At 42.7% G+C, this 19082-nt stretch overlaps 3 protein-coding genes across 9 annotated transcripts; 2 read left to right on the top strand and 1 right to left on the bottom strand.

Annotated features, from left to right (window-relative positions):
* Positions 1-339: 339 nt before the first annotated feature.
* LOC135401203 (serine/threonine/tyrosine-interacting protein A-like) lies at positions 340-3557 on the bottom strand. 2 transcript variants are annotated; one of them, XM_064633469.1, is made up of 11 exons: positions 3174-3557; positions 3027-3059; positions 2895-2954; positions 2745-2842; positions 2597-2657; positions 1999-2035; positions 1811-1850; positions 1382-1432; positions 1190-1262; positions 933-996; positions 340-556 (listed from the first exon to the last, which is right to left on the bottom strand). In XM_064633469.1, exons 1-11 carry the CDS (start codon positions 3258-3260, stop codon positions 495-497), a joined length of 666 nt encoding a protein of 221 aa, XP_064489539.1. In that variant the 5' UTR covers positions 3261-3557; the 3' UTR covers positions 340-494. The 2 variants fall into 2 exon arrangements, with proteins under 2 accessions (XP_064489539.1, XP_064489540.1); XM_064633470.1 differs by having other exon boundaries at positions 2901-2954; positions 3174-3544.
* On the top strand, positions 3538-12075 carry LOC135401201 (RAC serine/threonine-protein kinase-like). 5 transcript variants are annotated; one of them, XM_064633465.1, is made up of 9 exons: positions 3538-3761; positions 4038-4148; positions 4472-4602; positions 4739-4861; positions 5184-5295; positions 6121-6373; positions 7070-7789; positions 9437-9686; positions 11477-12075. In XM_064633465.1, exons 3-8 carry the CDS (start codon positions 4515-4517, stop codon positions 9653-9655), a joined length of 1515 nt encoding a protein of 504 aa, XP_064489535.1. In that variant the 5' UTR covers positions 3538-3761; positions 4038-4148; positions 4472-4514; the 3' UTR covers positions 9656-9686; positions 11477-12075. The 5 variants fall into 5 exon arrangements, with proteins under 5 accessions (XP_064489535.1, XP_064489534.1, XP_064489536.1 ...); XM_064633464.1 differs by having other exon boundaries at positions 11474-12075; XM_064633463.1 differs by having other exon boundaries at positions 3539-3761; positions 9437-9690; positions 11474-12075.
* A 2881-nt stretch (positions 12076-14956) lies between these two features.
* Positions 14957-18903, top strand: LOC135401202 (kynurenine 3-monooxygenase-like). Of its 2 annotated transcripts, none has more exons than XM_064633468.1 (15): positions 14957-15055; positions 15547-15699; positions 16367-16436; positions 16565-16755; positions 16871-16919; positions 17007-17094; positions 17154-17322; positions 17400-17593; positions 17672-17729; positions 17848-17937; positions 18030-18087; positions 18206-18288; positions 18349-18450; positions 18536-18595; positions 18716-18903. In XM_064633468.1, exons 2-15 carry the CDS (start codon positions 15658-15660, stop codon positions 18809-18811), a joined length of 1350 nt encoding a protein of 449 aa, XP_064489538.1. In that variant the 5' UTR covers positions 14957-15055; positions 15547-15657; the 3' UTR covers positions 18812-18903. The 2 variants fall into 2 exon arrangements, with proteins under 2 accessions (XP_064489538.1, XP_064489537.1); XM_064633467.1 differs by having other exon boundaries at positions 14969-15178.
* The last annotated feature ends 179 nt before the right edge of the window (positions 18904-19082 follow it).

Genomic DNA, 19082 nt, shown 5'->3' with positions numbered 1-19082 from the left:
GGGAACTGTCCAAAAATGTCCCAAATACTGCTTGTTGAAAAAAATGAAGGAAATAAAATTCTTAGTTACTTTGTGTGACCTACGAGAGAGAAAAAAGGGGACGACAAAGTACAACTTATAATTGCAACATGTTACTATTCAGTAACAATTTATTTAGATGAAGTATGCCACGTAGTATTAGCAACTTTCATACTGATGAGCACTGCCCTTACCTACTTTTAAACCTGTCTGCTTTGACAAGCACTAGCTATATGCTGTATTCACTTTGCTAGGCAACCTCCATATCCCGCACTGAAGAACTGCTCCACCAGCTGTGAAATTAGTACATTGCTATCGGGATACAAAGACAACACAGCACATTTATTCTTTCACAATCATAGATGATATCCTGCTTGTGTGGCAGGAAGACGTGTCGGACCACAAGCAGCATATGGCTTCACGCTAGGGCAGTCGCTTTCTGCATATTGATGAGACCGCAGCATCACCTCACATTCTCATGACATAGCTTCCCAGCTGTCCATATCTTCAACTTCTTCTATTCTTCTCTTAAGTTTGCCTGGAACGGAAAACAATTTTAGCTTCAGTTCTGGGGTTAAATCTACACATTGGCAGTGAGAAGGCTTGACAGACATTCGTTTGGTGATTTCATGGAAGCTCATATGCAACAATGCTCCAATTTAATGGTCAAAGTTTGCGTTCCGATCACAATCGTTATAAACTGGCTCCCTTGCCTCACATTGCTCCCAACCCTCTTGCACGTGCACATGCCGTTTCACCGGTAATGTAATGTGGAATACTATTCAATGTCATTAATTATATAATTTGATATCATGTGCAGAAGGGCATTACTTGCTCGTCTGCCATGATTTGCATAATCATACTATGTACTAAATATTGACCGTGTCATTCTCTTATGGTCAATAGTTTCTCACCTGCACCATGTGATGTTTCGCCACGCTCCAGGGTAAGCTTTGCCCTGTATATGGGTTCGTACTCCTGTGAAGTAATTGTAACGGCATATTACTGTGAAGTGGTATAATGCCACAGTAGAATTTCTAGAGGCTACTGTGCAGTACATGTTCTGAGGGTACAGTAAAACATATGCTCTTGGTTTATGGAAATAATAATTATCCTCAGTTTGCCCAGGCAGGTTAACATTCTGAAGAATGTAAGAAACGTGCGCACATACCCTCAGCTGGCTCACAAATCCTTCGTTAGGGCTTATGCAGAACCGTTTCTGCTGGACGAATGTGAAAACTTGACTGTAAATCAGAACATAGGCGCATTCCTTGTAAGAGGACTAGTTTGGATTCAACCAAGCTTCGTGCATGTATGTTGTGTGTTGCTGTATGTTCCAACAGGTTATCTAGGTCCAGCTTACTTGTAAGGCAACCCGTAGGTCTCCATTATGTAGCCTATAGCGAGTGCAGCACTGTGAATGACACAAAAATTGGTAAATGAATGTCAGACAAAGCATTACTGTCATGATGCGTATAAAAACACACTCTACAAGTTTCTTTTGTACAAATTTTACTATAAACTTGAAAGCGCTTATGAATGCAGTAATTTCATGTATGTCCAGCAAGCCATAAATCTAGTTATAAATGGTTTTTCTTTTTTTAAATTGTAATTCTGTGTTAGCACCACGAAGCAACTGTGGCTATGAGCAGCAAACAGACATGGACAGATGGAGAGAGGACAGCAGGAAGGAGCGGGGGGTCGGCGACTGTAATCGCCGACATCCAAGTCATAAAAAAATATTTGTTGTGTGTTCTTATCGGTAGACACTGGAAACATGAACTCTTAATACCTTCTCGAAATGCCTCCATTCCCATGAATGAGTACCCGTCCTGGAAAATTGTCAAATAAATTAGACTCGGGCATCTGCTAAATGCTGAGTCCCTGCAAAAGTACACCTGCAAAACCAGCACACAACTGCTATCCAGAAAAGAAGAGTATAGAGAGGGTAGAGATACTGATGCTCGTCAGCGTAATTACCTCCGTTTAATAAGCAGCTGTCTACAAACCTCTTCACCTGAAAAAAAAAAAAAGGAAAAACACAAGACAATTTTAGAGCAAGAAAAAGGTATGAGCTTAGAGGGGACCTATAGTTGTTTTCTGCCGACAAGTTGACATCGCCAGCGTACGGATCGGTGCCTGGTCTTCCAGGGCTTGATTCATTGATTCATTCATAAATCACCTGTGCTGACATTTGTAAACGTAAAAAAAAAATAATAATTCAACAACATGCTCCACACTTGCAAGAATATGTGTCACACCAAATTTTTATGTGAAGGCATAGAACGAGGCATAAAATGCAAAGATTTCGCTTTTCTTGATGTTTCCATCACGTAACACACCGTACACAGGTCTTCTTCTGCTAATTTGCCACAGAAAATGAGGGCTAAACAAGAATAGGGACCCAGAATGCTTGCAAGAAGCTCGCACAAGTTTGCTTGATCGAATTCAGAATTAGTGCTGCTCCCCAAATGCCAATTTTCGGCTATACACATGTGTAAACACTGCCATGTCAGATTCTGTCCGACATCAACATAATCAATCCACCGAGCCGTAATATATATGGTAGCCACAATACCTGGGGAATATATTGGATAATGTTCGATGTCTGGGAGTCTGCAATATCGAGGACAAGGTACCTGCAAGGCAACGCCTATAGTCTACAACCAATGTGTAACTCAGGTTGCACAACTCAACAGAGGTTGACACTGGTGGTTGACACTTACAGGAATTTATCTGGAAAGTTTGGTCGAATAAAATTCGCCTCGACGTCTTGCCTTATGCACACTATGTGTGTAATCCCCGCCTTTGACAACTGTTCACACTGTTGCACAAGAGAGCATAACTGTTATTTTCGTTTTTACCGCATCAACTGCCTTTACTTTCGATCTCATTGCTGACGAGTATGGACCCAGAAAAAGGCCAGGGATTATTTCCTGCAATTGAAAGGAGCTGTCTGTAATCAAAACGGCTTGCAATAACTTTGTTTGGCGTTGGTTTTTACTGACCTGCATATCACGGCGCATTGAATACGTCCAGTCCTGCAAGGAAGTCATGAGACGTGTTCACAACGTGTGCAGATCGCCTATCACACAGTACACAAACTCAAAATGTTCACAAGAAGGCCGGATATACAAGGAATCTGAGTCTGTTACCAGTGGTTCCTGAGGCCGTGGCAACATGGGGAAAGCTGGATTTTCCATGCCTTTGTTAGCACAAGTTATAGTTGGAGACCACAGCATATCGATAACGAAAGCCACGCTACCCTTTCCGCTACTGAGTGTTATTTCGAATGGGCTTGAAGAAAGACATTGAATTTACGCTAGGTATACAAGCGCTACACTCCATAACCTGCTCATGTTCCGCAAATCTTCCGCTTCCGATGTGTTGTTGTTGGGTGGAAAGTGGCGCGTCAGGTGCGGATTTTGCAAAGGTGCTCCATAATCAACAACAACCATAGTCCAACCCAGACGAACTCCAGTCTCGAATTCGTAATAGAGAGGAAATTCAGTTGGCTAGGATAGATGTGTATTTGTGTCGATTGTGTGCATCTTGGTAGATATTTAACGGAATGTGTTTCCTGCAGCAAGCAACCACGGCCATTATTTCCTTCTTTCTTAACCTCCTCTTCCTTCCGCTAACGGTGGTTATGACCAGTGCGAGGCAAGGTAGCTTGTTTTGGTGTTTTTCAGTACCAAGTTTATAAGGGAATACATCGAGGAAATCATCGGGACTTGTGCAAGGTATGTCTGGTATTGCTGTAAGTTACTTTTGCAGGTGTTGTCCACATCTGTATCTCTTGGCGTTCTGCTCTGCTTATCACATCGTCATCGGTGTTTGGGGTGCATATTGGTGGTTGAGATTGCATATTAAGCCTATTTTGTACTTAATCACAATTGAAGCTTGTTTTGGACGTGGTTACGGGGAAGACCGTGTGCCAGAATGCTGTTTACCCTGAAGACGCTAAAGAGACGATGATTGGTGGCTTTTGTTGCTGATGTCACGTTGTTTGTGCGCAGTGTTTTGGTAAGAGCTCGTTTCACCTTCGGGCGCATGTCTACGTTGTGGAGAACACTGTTTATTCTCCGTGCAAGCGAATCTTCCTACTGAGTAGTCTGCAATCACAGCCAGTAAGTTTATATGTAATGTTTAAACAGCATGTCTGCTATTCTTTGATAGTTTGTATACCAACGTTATGTGGGTGGCAGTCTTTTTTCCTCTGTGTGTACCTTGAGACGAAGACCTCGAAGTGGAGGGTTGATTATATGCATTATATATAAGTGTATTTGTGCTTCCACGACGTAGCGTAATATACCGTTCAAGGCCGATTAGGTATCTTTGGCGGATAAACAGTATAAAGATAAACATTAACATTAAAAACATAAACATTATAAGGCTGAAAGTCTCGTTCTTTAGTGCGTGTGTCACAGCTAAAGCTTCGTGTTTGTTTCAGCTCAACTTTCGTCTGCTGTTCCTCGTAACATGGCATAGGCATCATGAGTGTGAGCACTATGAGTACGGGCTCGTTGGATATGGTGGTCCCCGAGCCTGCAATTGTTAATGAGGGTTGGCTCAACAAGAGAGGCAAGTTTATGAGAGATTTTTCTGCATTTTGAATGTTGATACCCAGCAGAAGGCATGACTCACATATATGGTCCTGCAGATGAAATGAGTAGCTCTATTATAATGTGTTATGGGTTGCTTGTCACATACATTTTAGGCGAACATATCAAGAACTGGAGGAAGCGTTACTTTGTTCTTCGTGAGGATGGAACTTTAATCGGCTTCAAGACAAAGCCAGAACATGGCTATGCCGACCCTCTCAACAACTTCACCGTTAAAGGTATTGCCACACACAATTTTTCAGAGACATTCGTTTTTAGTGCTATCATGTGTAAGAACTACACTTGTAATACCAACTTTATCATGTATTGTAACTACCAAGAAGCCGAATCTGTTGCCATTTTGATTTATACTTGTAACGTTCAAGCTTGGTGACCTCGAACGGCACTGTAATTGTCCAGCTTTTGTCGAAACAATGCTTGCACGTGTCAGAAGACCGTGATAGCAACTTGTATTCCCTTGTATCCCGTGTAGTCGCTTTGCTCCAAGTCATGTATTGGATGTATTTATTACTTGAATTGAGAACACTGCTGTGGTTGCAGGTTGCCAGCTGATGAAGTCTGACCGACCAAAGCCGTTCACCTTCATCATTCGTGGTCTACAGTGGACCACAGTTATTGAAAGAATGTTTTGTGTCGACAGCGAGGAAGAGAGGTACGTTATACAGAGCAATAAAACATTATTATTATTATATTCTGTACAGAGTTTTATGCTATATATTTGGGGTATTAAGGAGTTGCAAGTGGCTTAATTTTGAAAATGTATTCTGCATGTAAATGCTAGAGCCAGTTTCTCGGGCTCTCTAGCTTATTGTTTTGAAAGAAGCTTTTAATATTCTCCAATTGCTGTCCTTGCTTGCCCATATCTCTTGAAGTACAGTTCTGAATTATAAAGAATGAAGCCAGGCCAGACATTGTGGCATGCTGTCACTCATCACTGTGCAAGTACGACATTAATTGTTTGGCATGCACACATGAACAAGTTCGTTATGTGCAGTATGAAGTAGATTGAACTCTACTATTGAACTCTACTCAACTAATGAAACTTTCAGCGAATGCAACTGAGACCTCATACCCTGTCAAATTTTACATTTCATTGAAAGCTGCCTGAAATTCTAAATGAAAAACTTGAACTCTGCATGGTTTTTGTGTTACCTCTCTCGAGAGATGTTTAGGCCTTGATGGTCTAATTCCGATAACGTAAGCGCTCCAAACACCTCACATAGAGGATGACTCCATGCAACTCTTGACCATAGTAGTCGACAGCTCGCTCCGAAGCAGGGTGGGGCAGAGTTCTCGAACTGACAGTAGCCTTCTTCGAGGCTGGGAGGTGTAACGAAGGTCACTTTTCCTGGATGTTGTGCCAACTATACATGTGCATTGAAACATACCTTAGAAAAGATGCATGTAAGAAGAGTGATGTACTCAGGATCGTGAAATTGACTTGGTGTTGTATCTCATAAGATTCTTCATTATACAGGGAAGAGTGGATGCAGGCAATTCAGTATGTGTCAGACAAGCTACAGGAAGGGGATTCTGAGCAAGATGTTGAAATGGCTGAGCCACGAGATGAAATGCGCGACAAGTTCAATGTCTCCACACGAACATACACTTCAAGGGGCAATCGTATTAGCCTGGACAACTTTGAGTTCCTGAAGGTACTAGGAAAGGGTACATTTGGCAAGGTCATACTCTGCAGGGAGAAAGCTACCGGTGCTTTGTATGCTATCAAGGTGAGCACCGTGTTGATATTAAAATAATAACATTAACAATGCAACACACATACCCAAAACTAAACTTAGCTCTGCTAACCTGAATGTATGTTACAGGACATTTTTGTTATTTTCTTAAAATATAGTGTCAGTGATAGGGCAGTAGCAAAATGATTGTTTAGAGCATGTTCAAAATGTTATGTGGTTGTTAGTTGAGAAATATGGGGTCTTCCAGCAATACCCTTTGACAAATGGACATTATTGAACATCCTGAGAGATTATATTCCACAGGAGGCAGTAAGCAGCTCTTAGATAAGAAGCACACTTACATTAGTGGGAACATTTGTGTTCGAGTAATGGGCAAGATTCTAAATCACTTTCAAAGTGTAATTTTCATAGTCCTTCTCCATCTAAAGTGTCTCCAGTGTTTACATTACCTCCATAGTAGTAATTTTTGTTGTACTGGCATTCTTTGTCAGTGCTTCTAGCAATTTTCTATTGCCCAGTTGAACTTGCAAGGTGCTCTTACTTTAAAATTGCTATAAAAAAAACAGTGCCATGGAGCTAAGAGAGTCTTAGTTCCCCGGCATTGTTCTTTATTTTTATTTATTTTTTTGCGATTTTAAAGTATGAACTACCGAACCGCCCAGTTCTTAACCCTTTTCGACGTGCTCTGCCGCTGTAGTTACAGGTTTGGTGTTAAATATCACTTCGCAGATCCTGAAGAAAAAAGTGGTAATCGATAAAGATGAAGTGGCACATACTCTGACCGAAAACCGTGTCCTTAGAAGCACGAGCCACCCTTTTCTCATTTCCCTTCGCTACTCTTTCCAAACTGCCGATCGTCTGTGCTTCGTCATGGAATACGTGAATGGAGGAGAGCTGTTCTTCCACCTCTCTCGAGAACGTGTCTTCTCGGAGGAACGAACCCGCTTCTACGGTGCTGAAATCCTGCTCGCACTCGATTATCTGCACAGCCAGGGCATCATCTACAGAGATCTTAAGCTGGAGAACCTCCTCTTGGACAAGGATGGCCATGTCAAGATTGCAGACTTTGGCCTCTGCAAGGAGGACATCTCCTTTGGGGCGACTACAAAGACATTCTGCGGTACGCCGGAGTACCTAGCTCCAGAAGTGCTGGAAGACACGGATTATGGTCGTGCTGTTGACTGGTGGGGTCTTGGGGTGGTGATGTACGAAATGATGTGCGGTCGCCTCCCTTTCTATAACCGGGACCACGACATCCTGTTTGAGCTTATCCTCGTGGAGGAAGTGAAGTTTCCGAAAAGCTTGAGCCCGGAGGCACGGGATCTTCTGGCGGGGCTTCTGGTGAAAGATCCCAAGAGGCGTTTGGGTGGAGGGGTGGCCGACGCTCAGGACATTATGGCACACCCGTTTTTCCGGCCCATCAACTGGAAAGACTTGGGCGAGAAAAAGGTAGGTTGTACAATCTCGTAAGAACCCATTTCTTAAAGGAGGACGGAAGAGGCCTCGCTTACCGCGTGATATGAACATACCCTATTTACTCGCATAATTTGCACACTGTTTCTTTAAAAAAAAAAAGAGTCAGAAACGTTGGGGGTGCGCAAGTTGTGCTGGAACATTCCTAACTATCGACGCAAAATTCCTAAATTTTAGTGTACCGGTCATATATACCGGTCAAGTGCGAAAGAGGTACTATCCTACCGCACAATCAGCAACGGTTGCAAAAAAAAAAACGGTCCCACTACCGCTCATCGTACTGGTGAAATACGGTGAGACGCTGCCAGAAGACGTCGCTGGTCACACTGACAATCGAAAGTACACATTGTTTGTCAACTTTGTCATGTTCTGCTGCAAGGTCAAAGCGTGTTAGTCCAGCGTTTCCTTCCACGTTTGTTTAGTCCGAGTGACAGTATCGTTCATCGCGCCAGTGGACCGTCATCCGAACGTGGGCGCAAATCTAACAAAAACACCGCAGTAACTTCGGGAGCACTAACAGCGTTGCAAAAAACGCGTGGTAAGCGAAAAACAACCGCCACGGTCACCTGGAGATGCGGGTGCGCAAATTATGCAGTGGCGCAAAATATGCGAGTAAATATAGTACTACCCTGAGGAACCCTCGCACAAAATATTTTCTTTCGGGAGCATGCCTTTCCTTACAAGAGCATGCACAGCAGCAGCAACCTCTCAAAGCTCCATCGTCTGCCATGATCGACTGCTCTGCTTCAGGTGCAGGATGGGTGATGCCAAATACAACCACAAAAAGAAAGAGAAAAGATGACATACGTCTCACTGTGACGTGACTGAGCTTTTCTGAGCTGCAGTATTGAAAACTCTGTGGCGCAACAGGACCACACTCCACGCTTGTATTTATTAATTTTTTTGTTTTTCGGGATATAATGTACTGGGGCTGTAGTCCCAATTTTTACTCCCCCTGACTTTTTTTTCTAGCCCTTCCTTCCTCTCTTGCTCCTTTTTAACACAAAAAATGTAGTTTCATTCCTCCTAAGTAGGTTTACCACTATGCCAATGTGACACCATCTTCGTGAGTTGTTGCACACTAAAAGTCTGGCACTGTAAGAATTTATCGGCTGCTTTCAGGCTGCTTTATTTAAGAGAAGAATTCAAGAATTTATCAGCCGTTTATCGTTTGTTTAGACACCCCTGATGAATACACAGAATTTGGCAAATCGGCACATACTGCACTTCAGTGACATAGCCAGAGGGGGGAGGGGTTTGTGACAGGGAAACGAGGGAAAAACCCTCCTCCCCCATGTAAACTCCCCGTAGAACACCCTCCCGAAATATTCTTTTCTGGCTAAGCCACTGCTGCACTTTGATGGGAAGTAAATGTTCTGAGGTTCTTGGAAATGTTCAAGCAGATGAAGACAACACAGGCCTTCAGTGCACTTTGCCTATTGTTAGGCATTGTAAAACTGTACATAAAGTGCTTAACATCAGCCACATTTGATGAGGTATTTAATAGCACTGCATAGCTATCAAAGCTTTGTTTGTCAACAAGATAAAACAAAGATTTAATTTTCCTGAATGCTAGAAAGGGAACTGTCAACTGAGCCCTTATCTATCTGCATCTGCACATAGGTGACGCCACCTTTCAAGCCCCAGGTAACTTCCGACGTGGACACCCGCTATTTCGACCAAGAATTTACTGGTGAAACGGTGGAGCTAACACCACCCGAGGCTGGGCCTCTGAACTCGATCACAGAAGAATCGGAGCAGCCCTACTTCCAGCAGTTCTCCTACCACGGTAGTACAGGTACACTAGGGGGCCGAGGAGCAGACCAGGCTGTGGCCTCTTGAGAATGGCTGCAATTCAGGAACCAGCATGTGTGTGAGTGAGTAACATGTGTCCTACATGCTACCTGTCTGACCACAGTACCACGCCACACCTCGAGTTACGGGAGCCACGTACATACTGTATTTTCACACGTATTAGTCACACTGCAGATAAGCCGCAGGTCACTGTTTTTCAGTCACTGGGGAAAACTTTTGGCGCATAAGCCGCAGCTTGTACGCCCGAAAGATATCACAATTAATACAACGGGATAGGCACACGCACGGTACAGGAATTGGCAAAAGATCTATGTGCGCAAATCAAGGAATTCTCAACATTGACAAATGAGACATTACTTTAAATACGTAATAAAGCATTGACTTTCTTAAGACATCATTACTTCGTTACTATTCCTGATGACTCCGAGGCGGGAGATGGGGAAGTCCCGTAGGCTTTCCGGGTACATGTTTAGTAATTTGATAAGCCCCCTGACCTCGTGGAAGAAAGAAGAGAGACGAGAACCCCTGGTCAGTCGCCCTCAGAGGCATCTGGGGCACATATGAGGGGCTTGTTTATGCCAGGCGGGAAGCTCCAGGAGCAACTTCCCTCAGATAAGGTGCACCGCCGCGTAAGGCTGAGTGGACCCCCAGAGAACTTTTCTTAATGGAGAAGCCACGGATTATATGCATGAAAATACGGTAGTTGCAGTAGTTTGTTGGTTGACTGCCTGCACTCAGATGCACATACTGTATGAGTAGTAATTTTCGCAAATTTCGTGACAGTCAGTTTTCCGCAGATTTGTAGTCCCGCGAATGCTGTTACAGGTGACGAGAGGGTATAGAAAAACTTGCAACATTAGGTGATTGTAGTAAATTTCAATTAATGAGTTTCACAAAGTGGAACTGATCAGCTGAGTGGGATTTATTGAAGCAGTATTTTAGTACACTGGCGGTAGTGCAATTTTGCAACACTTACACTCCTCATAATTTAATCGTTCCACCCTCGTTCTCAACTTGATAATGAATGCTTTGGTCATCGAGCTTACCAACGAAGGATATGATTCTACATGACTTTAACCACAATTGCAGTATGTGCACTGTCAGGGCTCTGTCATGTTCGATCATGTCTAATACATTCATGTTTACACATGCAGAGTATTTTCCTCTTTTTTCTTAGACTTTAGCCTTTCTCTAGTTACATATTGTGCTGTCCATTCACTCTTGTACAAAGTTTTGAATACTGTAAAAGTGGTTAATTTCGCAGTCTTAATAATTGACGAAGACGGAAGCAGAAATCTCGGGATCCTGGGGTTCATGACACTGCCAACAGTAAACAAAGAGAATTAGGAGGCCGACACTGGCATGTTCTATATGCTACATGTTCTGCCTCTACATGCCGGCTGGCTTATGGAGGGTTACCATCAAACCCAGTCCCGTAACAATGACGCATATGTTGGTTTTGTTAAAGCAGGTATCTGCAATGTCAAGTGATACACTACGCGAATAAACTACGTAATAAATGTTCAAGTGGCGTTTCAATTACAGAAATGTTTGACGATAACAAATTATGAGAATAAAGGTTGTCAAGTAAGTCGATTTGGTTTTGTGGAGCTCACATTGTCGCGAATTCCAGTGCCCATACTTTTCCATCCCCGCTAGCTATATTTCGCGAAAAAAGTTTGATCGCGGAATTCGCGAAAGTTAAGTCCTCGCGAAAATTTCTACTTTTACAGTATACATATAAACCAGTATCAAGCTGAATCCTCTGACCAACATCTCAAAAGTCTTAGTTTGTACAGCAAAAGCAGGACAGTTGCTAACACCACAATGTCTTGTTTGCTTCAGTAGAACAAAGACCTGTGACCCTTGTCGATGTCTCCTCTATCGGATGTGTACTTTGGAAGCTTCAGCATTTGCTTTGTGAAGGACGTCTTGGTGCCCATGTCTTGGGAGTGCACACAACTGATTATGCAGTCTCACTGCCATAAGAGGAACATGCGCATGACAGTGCTGTGCGGAAAAGTTTCACTGACCGGGTGCTATGCTCTGCAGCAGTGCTGTGCTGCAGTATTCTACACGAGTGCTCAGGATGATAGTGGGCTGTCCTAGTGGAGTCCTTGTTGCGTTTCTCTTGTTTGTCACAAGCTTAAAACTGCCTCTCTTTTTTTTTCTCGGAGTGCTCGAGTGACTTTCTGTTGAGCCTATGTGCATAATATCCCTATTACTTCTCCCTCAGCATTTGGTAAATGGCAACTAGGAAGAGCCCGAGAGTTGCGGGAAAATTGTGGTTCGACCAGTGTTCCTTCTCTGAGATGTGTACTTGAACCTTTTCAGATCCAGTCTGATAGCTTGAGACGCTTGTGCTTGCTGGTGAGCAACAATCATGTAAATACAGGTGACACGAATAAATCCTAACAATCCACATGGATGGGTTGTTGTTGCTTTCAGATGGCAAAAATAAGTACTACATCCAATCGCACATGCATCACTCTTAAAGGGAGCTATGGACTGTTGAAACTGTGAGGTACACTGCAGTGTGTTTTCTCTCTGCAAGTAGTGGCATTTAAAGTTCTGTAAAAACAAAGGGAAGCTAAGAGGGTGGCTCTTGTTTTTGTTGCCAGTGAGTGTTTAGTTTTCGTTGAACTCACCTCCGTTACAATTATGCTTTTATTGTGTTCAGTCTTTTTTTGTGTTACTGTTTAACTGAAGGCATCTACTTGTTGATTATGAGGGCAGTCAAACACTGCACAGTGAATTCTGCCGCATATTTGTAGTGTACAAGTTTCATTGAACTATTTCATCTCAGGAATTGTGTAACATGTCGTAGTATCCGAAGCAGAGAAAAACACATGCTAGTTCACAGTTTGTAAGTAAAGACCATATGCTAATTGACACTATAGTTTGTAAGTAATGTGTTCATGGAGCAACTGACATTGGTTAGTAATATTAAATCCCTTGTGCATATTTGTTTTCAAACTTGTTGGACTTTGCTGATCAAGTAGATACTCAGTAGTTGCATACCCATAATGAAAAACTTGTGAAACAAATGTTTAATTGCTGCGTGTAAAATGTTGTATGTAACAATCTTTGTGAAGTACTTTATGCAGAATGTCTTTCAGAGTCACAATTTTCTATTCTTTATTTGATGGGAACAAAACTGCAGTATCATGTGAAAGCAGGACTCAGTCTTTTTAATTTTGGTTTAAAAGTTTTGTTACTTTAAATAGCAGCTGGTACTTGTGCCTGTGGTTGGTTACTACTGTATGATTACTCGCCGGAAGACTTAAGGAGCCTGGAATTTTTACTGAACTTTACTGTGTCTATGCTGCTGTTTCTATTCCTCTTTATGGATATTTGCAAGTGAGTGATATTTCAAAGCTGCCTTACAGCAATTAGATAAAAAGTGAGAATTGATATATACTAGACTATGGACACAAGCTGTCACTGCATTTAGATAGGGCATTAAACTAAACTAGTGCGAAAAACGAAGAAGCTGCTGTCCCTGAGATTGGCCTCTTTCCCTCCTGTAGCAACCTCCTCGGCCTGTGATGTAGCTTTCACGGGAGAGAGGTCAAGTTTCGCATTTCGTGGTTCATACTAAAACTAGTACAGTAGAACCCCTTTATAGTAAATTGGTCAGGACTAAGCCATAGGTTCACTATATCGGGAGTTTTACTATATCAGGAGCATCTTAAAGATCCCTTAAAATGGTGCAAAAAGCCGCTGAAACTGAACAAAATGTTTATTTGGCAAGTTCGGGAACTGGCACATCTGTCCTGCACAAAAAGGTTCTCCAAGCTGGTCAAGTGGGCATAATGCTGATGATTGGCAAAGAGAAGAGGGCAAAAGGGTAAAGGTACTATTTATTAGGTTGCCCTGTGTTGTATATATGGGGTTACCAAGTATTGTACAAGTAGCTATATTTGTGTGGAAAATACCTCTGCAGTTCAAGGTACAATTGTCCCTAAGGCGATTTGTGAGGACATAAATTCGCAACGTACGTGGGGGACACTGTTCAGTTTTATCTCCCATCACTCCAGAGATGGATCTTGGTGTTTGATTCGTGTCGTACATATTTCGATGAGTTCAGCTAATAGTACACCGTAGATGCTACTGCACTGGTTTGTGCTTGTTAGTCTGTTGTTACACGAGGACTGCAACCAAGCAATTTAATGCTTAATGGTGTCTTGAATACTGACAAGAAGGACTTTTCTTTTTCTATTATTGGGCTCTCTAAAATGTGATGGCAAACAAAGGCTGTTCTGCTGCAGAAATGATATGCACAGGCGGTTCTGAAGCCTCCATATCCCCTGTGGCCGATGGTCATGGCTCGATCTGAACTCGGGCGTCAAGCATTGACTGCATTTGGTACACTGTAATGTGGCCCTGATACTTTTGTCTTTAGTTCTCTTTCTTTGCTGTATTTCTGCATATCTATATTTCAGTTTTCTTTTTCGTGTGTGTGGCACATAATTTAGAAAATACCTACTCTCGTGTGATAAAGTTCGCACTCAGTTGCCGCTTATGACATGAGCTATGAATCCATCATGCTTAAGAATGACGTCTGCACATCTTACTCATTGATTGCAATTTTATTTGTTATTATGGCACACACTTCTACGGGTGGGTGCTGCTTCATACAAAGTGCGACCTAAGCAGATACATACCGGACTACTCAAGTGGGCATCGTGATGTTGCTTCACATTTATGAAAAGGTGTCGTGCAGCCTCTTTCACGGAATCAGTACAAACCATATCTTTGTTGTACCGAAACTCAAATGTAGCACAACACACGCCAACATTTGAACTCCTGTGCATTCGATGCCTTGCTTTCAGTTTACACGTGTCTGGAAGTACACTATACTGTAAATACGTTAGCTCTGCTGACACGCAAATGGAATGTACACTTGCGATATGAAGATGTACTTTCAACACCTCCCGTGACCACACATGCTTGTCTTATGTTGAGGAGGATCTAGAGAGAGTAGAGAGTATGAAGACTGTTGTCAAGATACGTTGATGATGGACCCTCACGTCAGGGGACTTCGATATATCACACAAAGACAGAATGATCTGCAGGGTCTACCTGTTCGGCTCGGTCATCAACATACTGTCACTGTATCACTGGATTTTCATTCTGTCAGTATACTCACCGCAGTTTGAAAACCAAAAAGGCAGCATGAGATGCACAGTAATTTTGAACGGCGTTCAATCTAGGGTACAAGGCGTCGTTTATATCAATGCGTCCGATACTTGCCAAACTGTGGTCTGGCACCTTGCCACTGCTGTTTTTCTTCATTCCTTATCTCCCTTTGTCCTACCAGCAGTCATACAAGATCATGCTATGGCCTAGAAATGTAGGGCAGTGCACATCACTCACTTTACCTACTTGGGGGCCATCACTTCATATCTAAATATCAGCTGGCTGGTAAGGTTTGTCAACTTTGTTGCATGTGATTGGTAGAGCATATGCTGGTCCTACACATGACCAATATTGCTCCAAACAACAATCTGTGTGCATGGATTTTGTCAACAATGACTCCTGACACAGGTGAGCCAACGACACAACATTAAAATATGCTAAGTATATCACATAAAGCCTTTTATTTATTTGATTTTTATTTTGTTTGTGAAATGTATATGGACATACAGGGGAGCAGAATCTCAAACACCAAGGCATGCCTAAAAGGTCTCCTCCTGACACCACAGTCAAGAACCAATGCTCCAGGATTTAATAGCTTTCCCTACTGGGTCTGTCAGAGGCATGATCCACTTGGCCACATAACCTAATGCAGTATTATCTAAAACACTGCTTGCAGTTACCTTATCAGCCCTCAGGGAGGGACTTTATAGCCTTGTGTTTGGAGATGCTTTATAGCAGTCATCTAAGGAAGCTCCTTGCCATTGGTTACTCTTCAGGATTTTCCCCTGGTGGTTTCCCTTTCTCATCACCTTGAGTGAGATAAACAGGAATCAGTGTCTGCAGCCTCATTTCATGGGCTTCCCTGCTAAGTTGTCAAGCAACTTAAAATGAGCCAGGACAGCACTATTGCTGTTGTAGGAGGTGGCTTGGTAAGTTGATCTTGTTTGTTTTAAATGACAGTGTCCAAAGGCACAATTGGCTGTGTGTTTAGGCTGAGTATGGGATAGGCATAAACTTAATTATAAGAAAGTAAGAAAAATTTGAAGAGACTTGATGAGGACCCTGTTTGTTTAAAATACATTTTTAATTTAATTAAGCTTGTTTCTTTGCTTCAAACTTTCTGGGTTGCTGTGGTACGTGCTACACATAATGCTAAATTTTTCACTACAACTCTCATAAACATTTATCTGTCATGCACTCTTGCTGTTCTCAGCTTGCTGATGGAGAGGCAGGTGATGGCATACATATAACTGAGCCCAGATAAACACAATAGGGTGTTGGAACAAAAGCAAGCTCTCATAAATGGCCTCCCACCAGTGGTTTATCCAGAACCGTGTGAACAGGGGGTATTGCAAAAAATAGGGGGTGCAGGGGTTCATTACGGTTACCCTGTAACAGGCTGGCTAAGGCTAAGGCTGGAGTAACAAAAGCCCCCTGTAGGAGGTGCATCTGGAAGAAAGGCAGTGGAGGTGTCAAGGGAAATGACTGTCTCCCACCCGTGCATTTTGAAGCCTCAACAGCATCACAATAACCCGGACCCTACGTATCAAACAACAGTACGAAGCGTAATTCCCCACAATATTTCCACATTTGCAGGTGGGGTCATTATGTGCATGTATGCTGGGAAAACGAGGTTTCCAAGTGGACCTTTACGAATCGAGAGACGGTAAGAAATTTTTCAGCACAGAACATGCTTATTGTTTTCGCTTCTTAACTCAGCATTACCATGACCTTCCATGGTGCCAGTTTTACCTAGACCTTGCCTAGATGGTGTTGAGCACTCTACTTCCACAGATATGCGGACTCAAGAGCATGTCACGGGGCGCAGCATCAACCTGGCGCTGTCAACACGGGGAAGGGCTGCACTTTCCTTATTGGGTTTGGAGGAGCAGGTCATCGAGAGACACGGCATACCAATGAATGCGCGTCTCATTCACGACCTCGATGGAAAACGCAGGCCCATCCCTTACGGACAGAAAGGACAGGTTAACACTTGTTGCCCTTGTACATTCCTCGATCACTACTCACCCCGTAAAAAAAGAGCCCTCGTAATTTTAATTATCGCTTTGCCATAACACCTAACGTTTCATCTCGCTTCAGTGCATTTACTCTGTGGGACGAAGGTACCTGAATGAGGTGTTGCTATCAGGTACGTGTAATAATTCCGTATAGAATTCTCCTTTTACGAGATGTAGAAATAAAACAAGTAGCAAGACGCTTTCTCCTACTTTTGCAGCGTGTGAAAAGAATCAGCGCGTAAAGCTCCATTTCAAGCACAAACTGAAATCTGCTAACCTAGATCAAGGGAAGCTCAACTTCGCGAGGTAACTGCTGATGGATATCCCCCAGAATTATATTTATAACCTCCAAATCTCTCATATAGACCAGACGGCACAGAGCACACTGTGCAGCGCAACGTAATAATAGGCTGTGACGGGGCCTATTCTGCTGTGCGGAGGGAGATGCTGAAGCGACCGCTGTTCAACTATTCCCAGTCTTACATTCCACACGGATACATTGAGCTGTGTATCCCCCCAACGCATGATGGAAAGGTTTGCTCTCTGTGCATGTTTCTGCACATAGAGTATTTCTTTGTTTCCCATGGATGCAGCATAATCTTTTTTTCCAGTTTGCAATGGAAGTGAATTACCTTCACATTTGGCCTAGGGGAAAATTTATGCTGATAGCCCTTCCGAATCAAGACTGCACCTACACCGTGACACTGTTTATGCCATTCGACATGTTCTATTCGTTGAGCACACGGGAAAAGCTCTTAGATTTCTTTGGGCAGTATTTTCCGGATGCCATTCCCCTGATTGGAAAGTAAGTGCCGTGTTACTTCGCAGTTAGAGAGCACTCTAACGTGCAGTTATTCCTTTTTTTTTGCAAAACCTCGTCTAGGGATGATCTGGTAGAAACATTTTTCTCGATAAAGCCGTCACCACTCGTCATGGTGAAGGTACGTTATGATTTTTCTTGCTACAGTTTATGAATAATGGGGATGTAACAAGAATACAGTATCGGTCTTTCTTGTGTCCTTGGAAAGAACTGTATTAAAACTGTTCTGTTATGCGCAGTGCAAACCGTATCATGTTGGTGGAAAAGTTCTGATTATGGGAGATGCCGCACATGCTATGGTTCCGTTCTATGGGCAGGGCATGAATGCTGTATGTATTGCAGTGCTGCTTGTAGATGAATGTGCTGTGTTATCACAGATGTTCTTAGTTATGTTTAAAAATATTGACATAATTCTCTGAAGGGATTTGAAGACTGTTGCATCTTGAATGAGTTGTTGGATATCTACGGCAGTGATTTTGGTGAGACATATGCCACATGCATATTGAATGTACTCCATTATATACACTTTTGTACAACAGGTGTAAAGCCTTAACTTTGCCAAAGCACCATTTAACAGAACATTGTGTGTCGTTTCAGACGAAGTCTTCCCAAAGTACACCGAAGTCCGAAACCCAGATGCTGAAGCAATTTGCGATTTGGCACTCTACAACTATATTGAAGTCAGCTTGCGTAACATTCTTGTCAGTATGTGTACTAAAGAACAGTATTGAAAATTGCAGATGAGAGATCTTGTAAATTCCCCGATGTTCCTACTACGTAAAAAGTTTGACATTGTCCTGAACAAGCTTATGCCAAACTTCTGGATTCCACTCTACACATCAGTAATGTTCTTATCTTATAGTCTATACTTCAATTCACATATATCAGCCAGAAAATTTATGTTCTGCTACCATGACTACATTGCAGGTTACATTTTCTAGACTGAGGTACCATAAATGTATTGAAAATCGTGCATGGCAGGACAAGGCAAGTTTTCTCTAATGTAATGATTACACATCCATCATCGCATTGTGAAATCTGTGCTCGACATGTATTTAGGATACACTTATTTTAACAACAGCACCATGGTTTTGCTTTTCCCGATAGGTTATTACCCGGCTTCTTGGAACTGTATTTGTGAGTGGAGCTGTTGCTGCATTGGCAGTAGGAGTGCAGGCTGTTTTGAAGCTCAATGTGCCTTGAACGGGCGACCTACAGAAGGCCTTGGTTTCCTTTTTGGAAGCTAGTTTGTGAAAGAATGAATAAAAATAGATGCTGTTTGTCTGATATTGACATTTCGTGGCCCAGAGGTATTCACTTCGTCACGTTAGCACGACGGCGCAAGCATACAAATCACACAAGCAATCTGACAAGGTATTTTTGACATTTTCTTGGAGTGCACTCCAAGCGCGACGAAGTCAGGGAACTGATAACGTACGCAGATTGAGGAGCACGTGAACAATGATTGAACAAA

This window comes from Ornithodoros turicata, chromosome 7, assembly GCF_037126465.1.
Source record: "Ornithodoros turicata isolate Travis chromosome 7, ASM3712646v1, whole genome shotgun sequence".
NCBI lineage: Eukaryota > Metazoa > Arthropoda > Arachnida > Ixodida > Argasidae > Ornithodoros > Ornithodoros turicata.
The sequence above is the reverse complement of the archived record's forward strand: the minus strand, read 5'-3'. Positions and strand labels throughout refer to the sequence as shown.

Bases quoted from the DNA above. Each gene is read 5' to 3' on its own strand.
- LOC135401203 (XM_064633469.1), bottom strand. From the start codon at position 3,260: ATGCTGTGGTCTCCAACTATAACTTGTGCTAACAAAGGCATGGAAAAT. The intron at 1,433-1,810 runs GTATTAAGAGTT...TGTCATTCACAG, and splicing joins AATGGAGGCATTTCGAGAAG to TGCTGCACTCGCTATAGGCT. The intron at 997-1,189 runs GTATGTGCGCAC...ATTACTTCACAG, and splicing joins GATTTGTGAGCCAGCTGAGG to GAGTACGAACCCATATACAG.
- LOC135401201 (XM_064633466.1), top strand. From the start codon at position 4,515: ATGAGTGTGAGCACTATGAGTACGGGCTCGTTGGATATGGTGGTCCCC. The intron at 4,862-5,183 runs GTATTGCCACAC...CTGTGGTTGCAG, and splicing joins CAACAACTTCACCGTTAAAG to GTTGCCAGCTGATGAAGTCT. The intron at 7,790-9,436 runs GTAGGTTGTACA...ATCTGCACATAG, and splicing joins AAGACTTGGGCGAGAAAAAG to GTGACGCCACCTTTCAAGCC.
- LOC135401202 (XM_064633468.1), top strand. From the start codon at position 15,658: ATGAGCCAGGACAGCACTATTGCTGTTGTAGGAGGTGGCTTG. The intron at 15,700-16,366 runs GTAAGTTGATCT...CCACATTTGCAG, and splicing joins CTGTTGTAGGAGGTGGCTTG to GTGGGGTCATTATGTGCATG. The intron at 18,596-18,715 runs GCAAGTTTTCTC...TTTTCCCGATAG, and splicing joins ATCGTGCATGGCAGGACAAG to GTTATTACCCGGCTTCTTGG.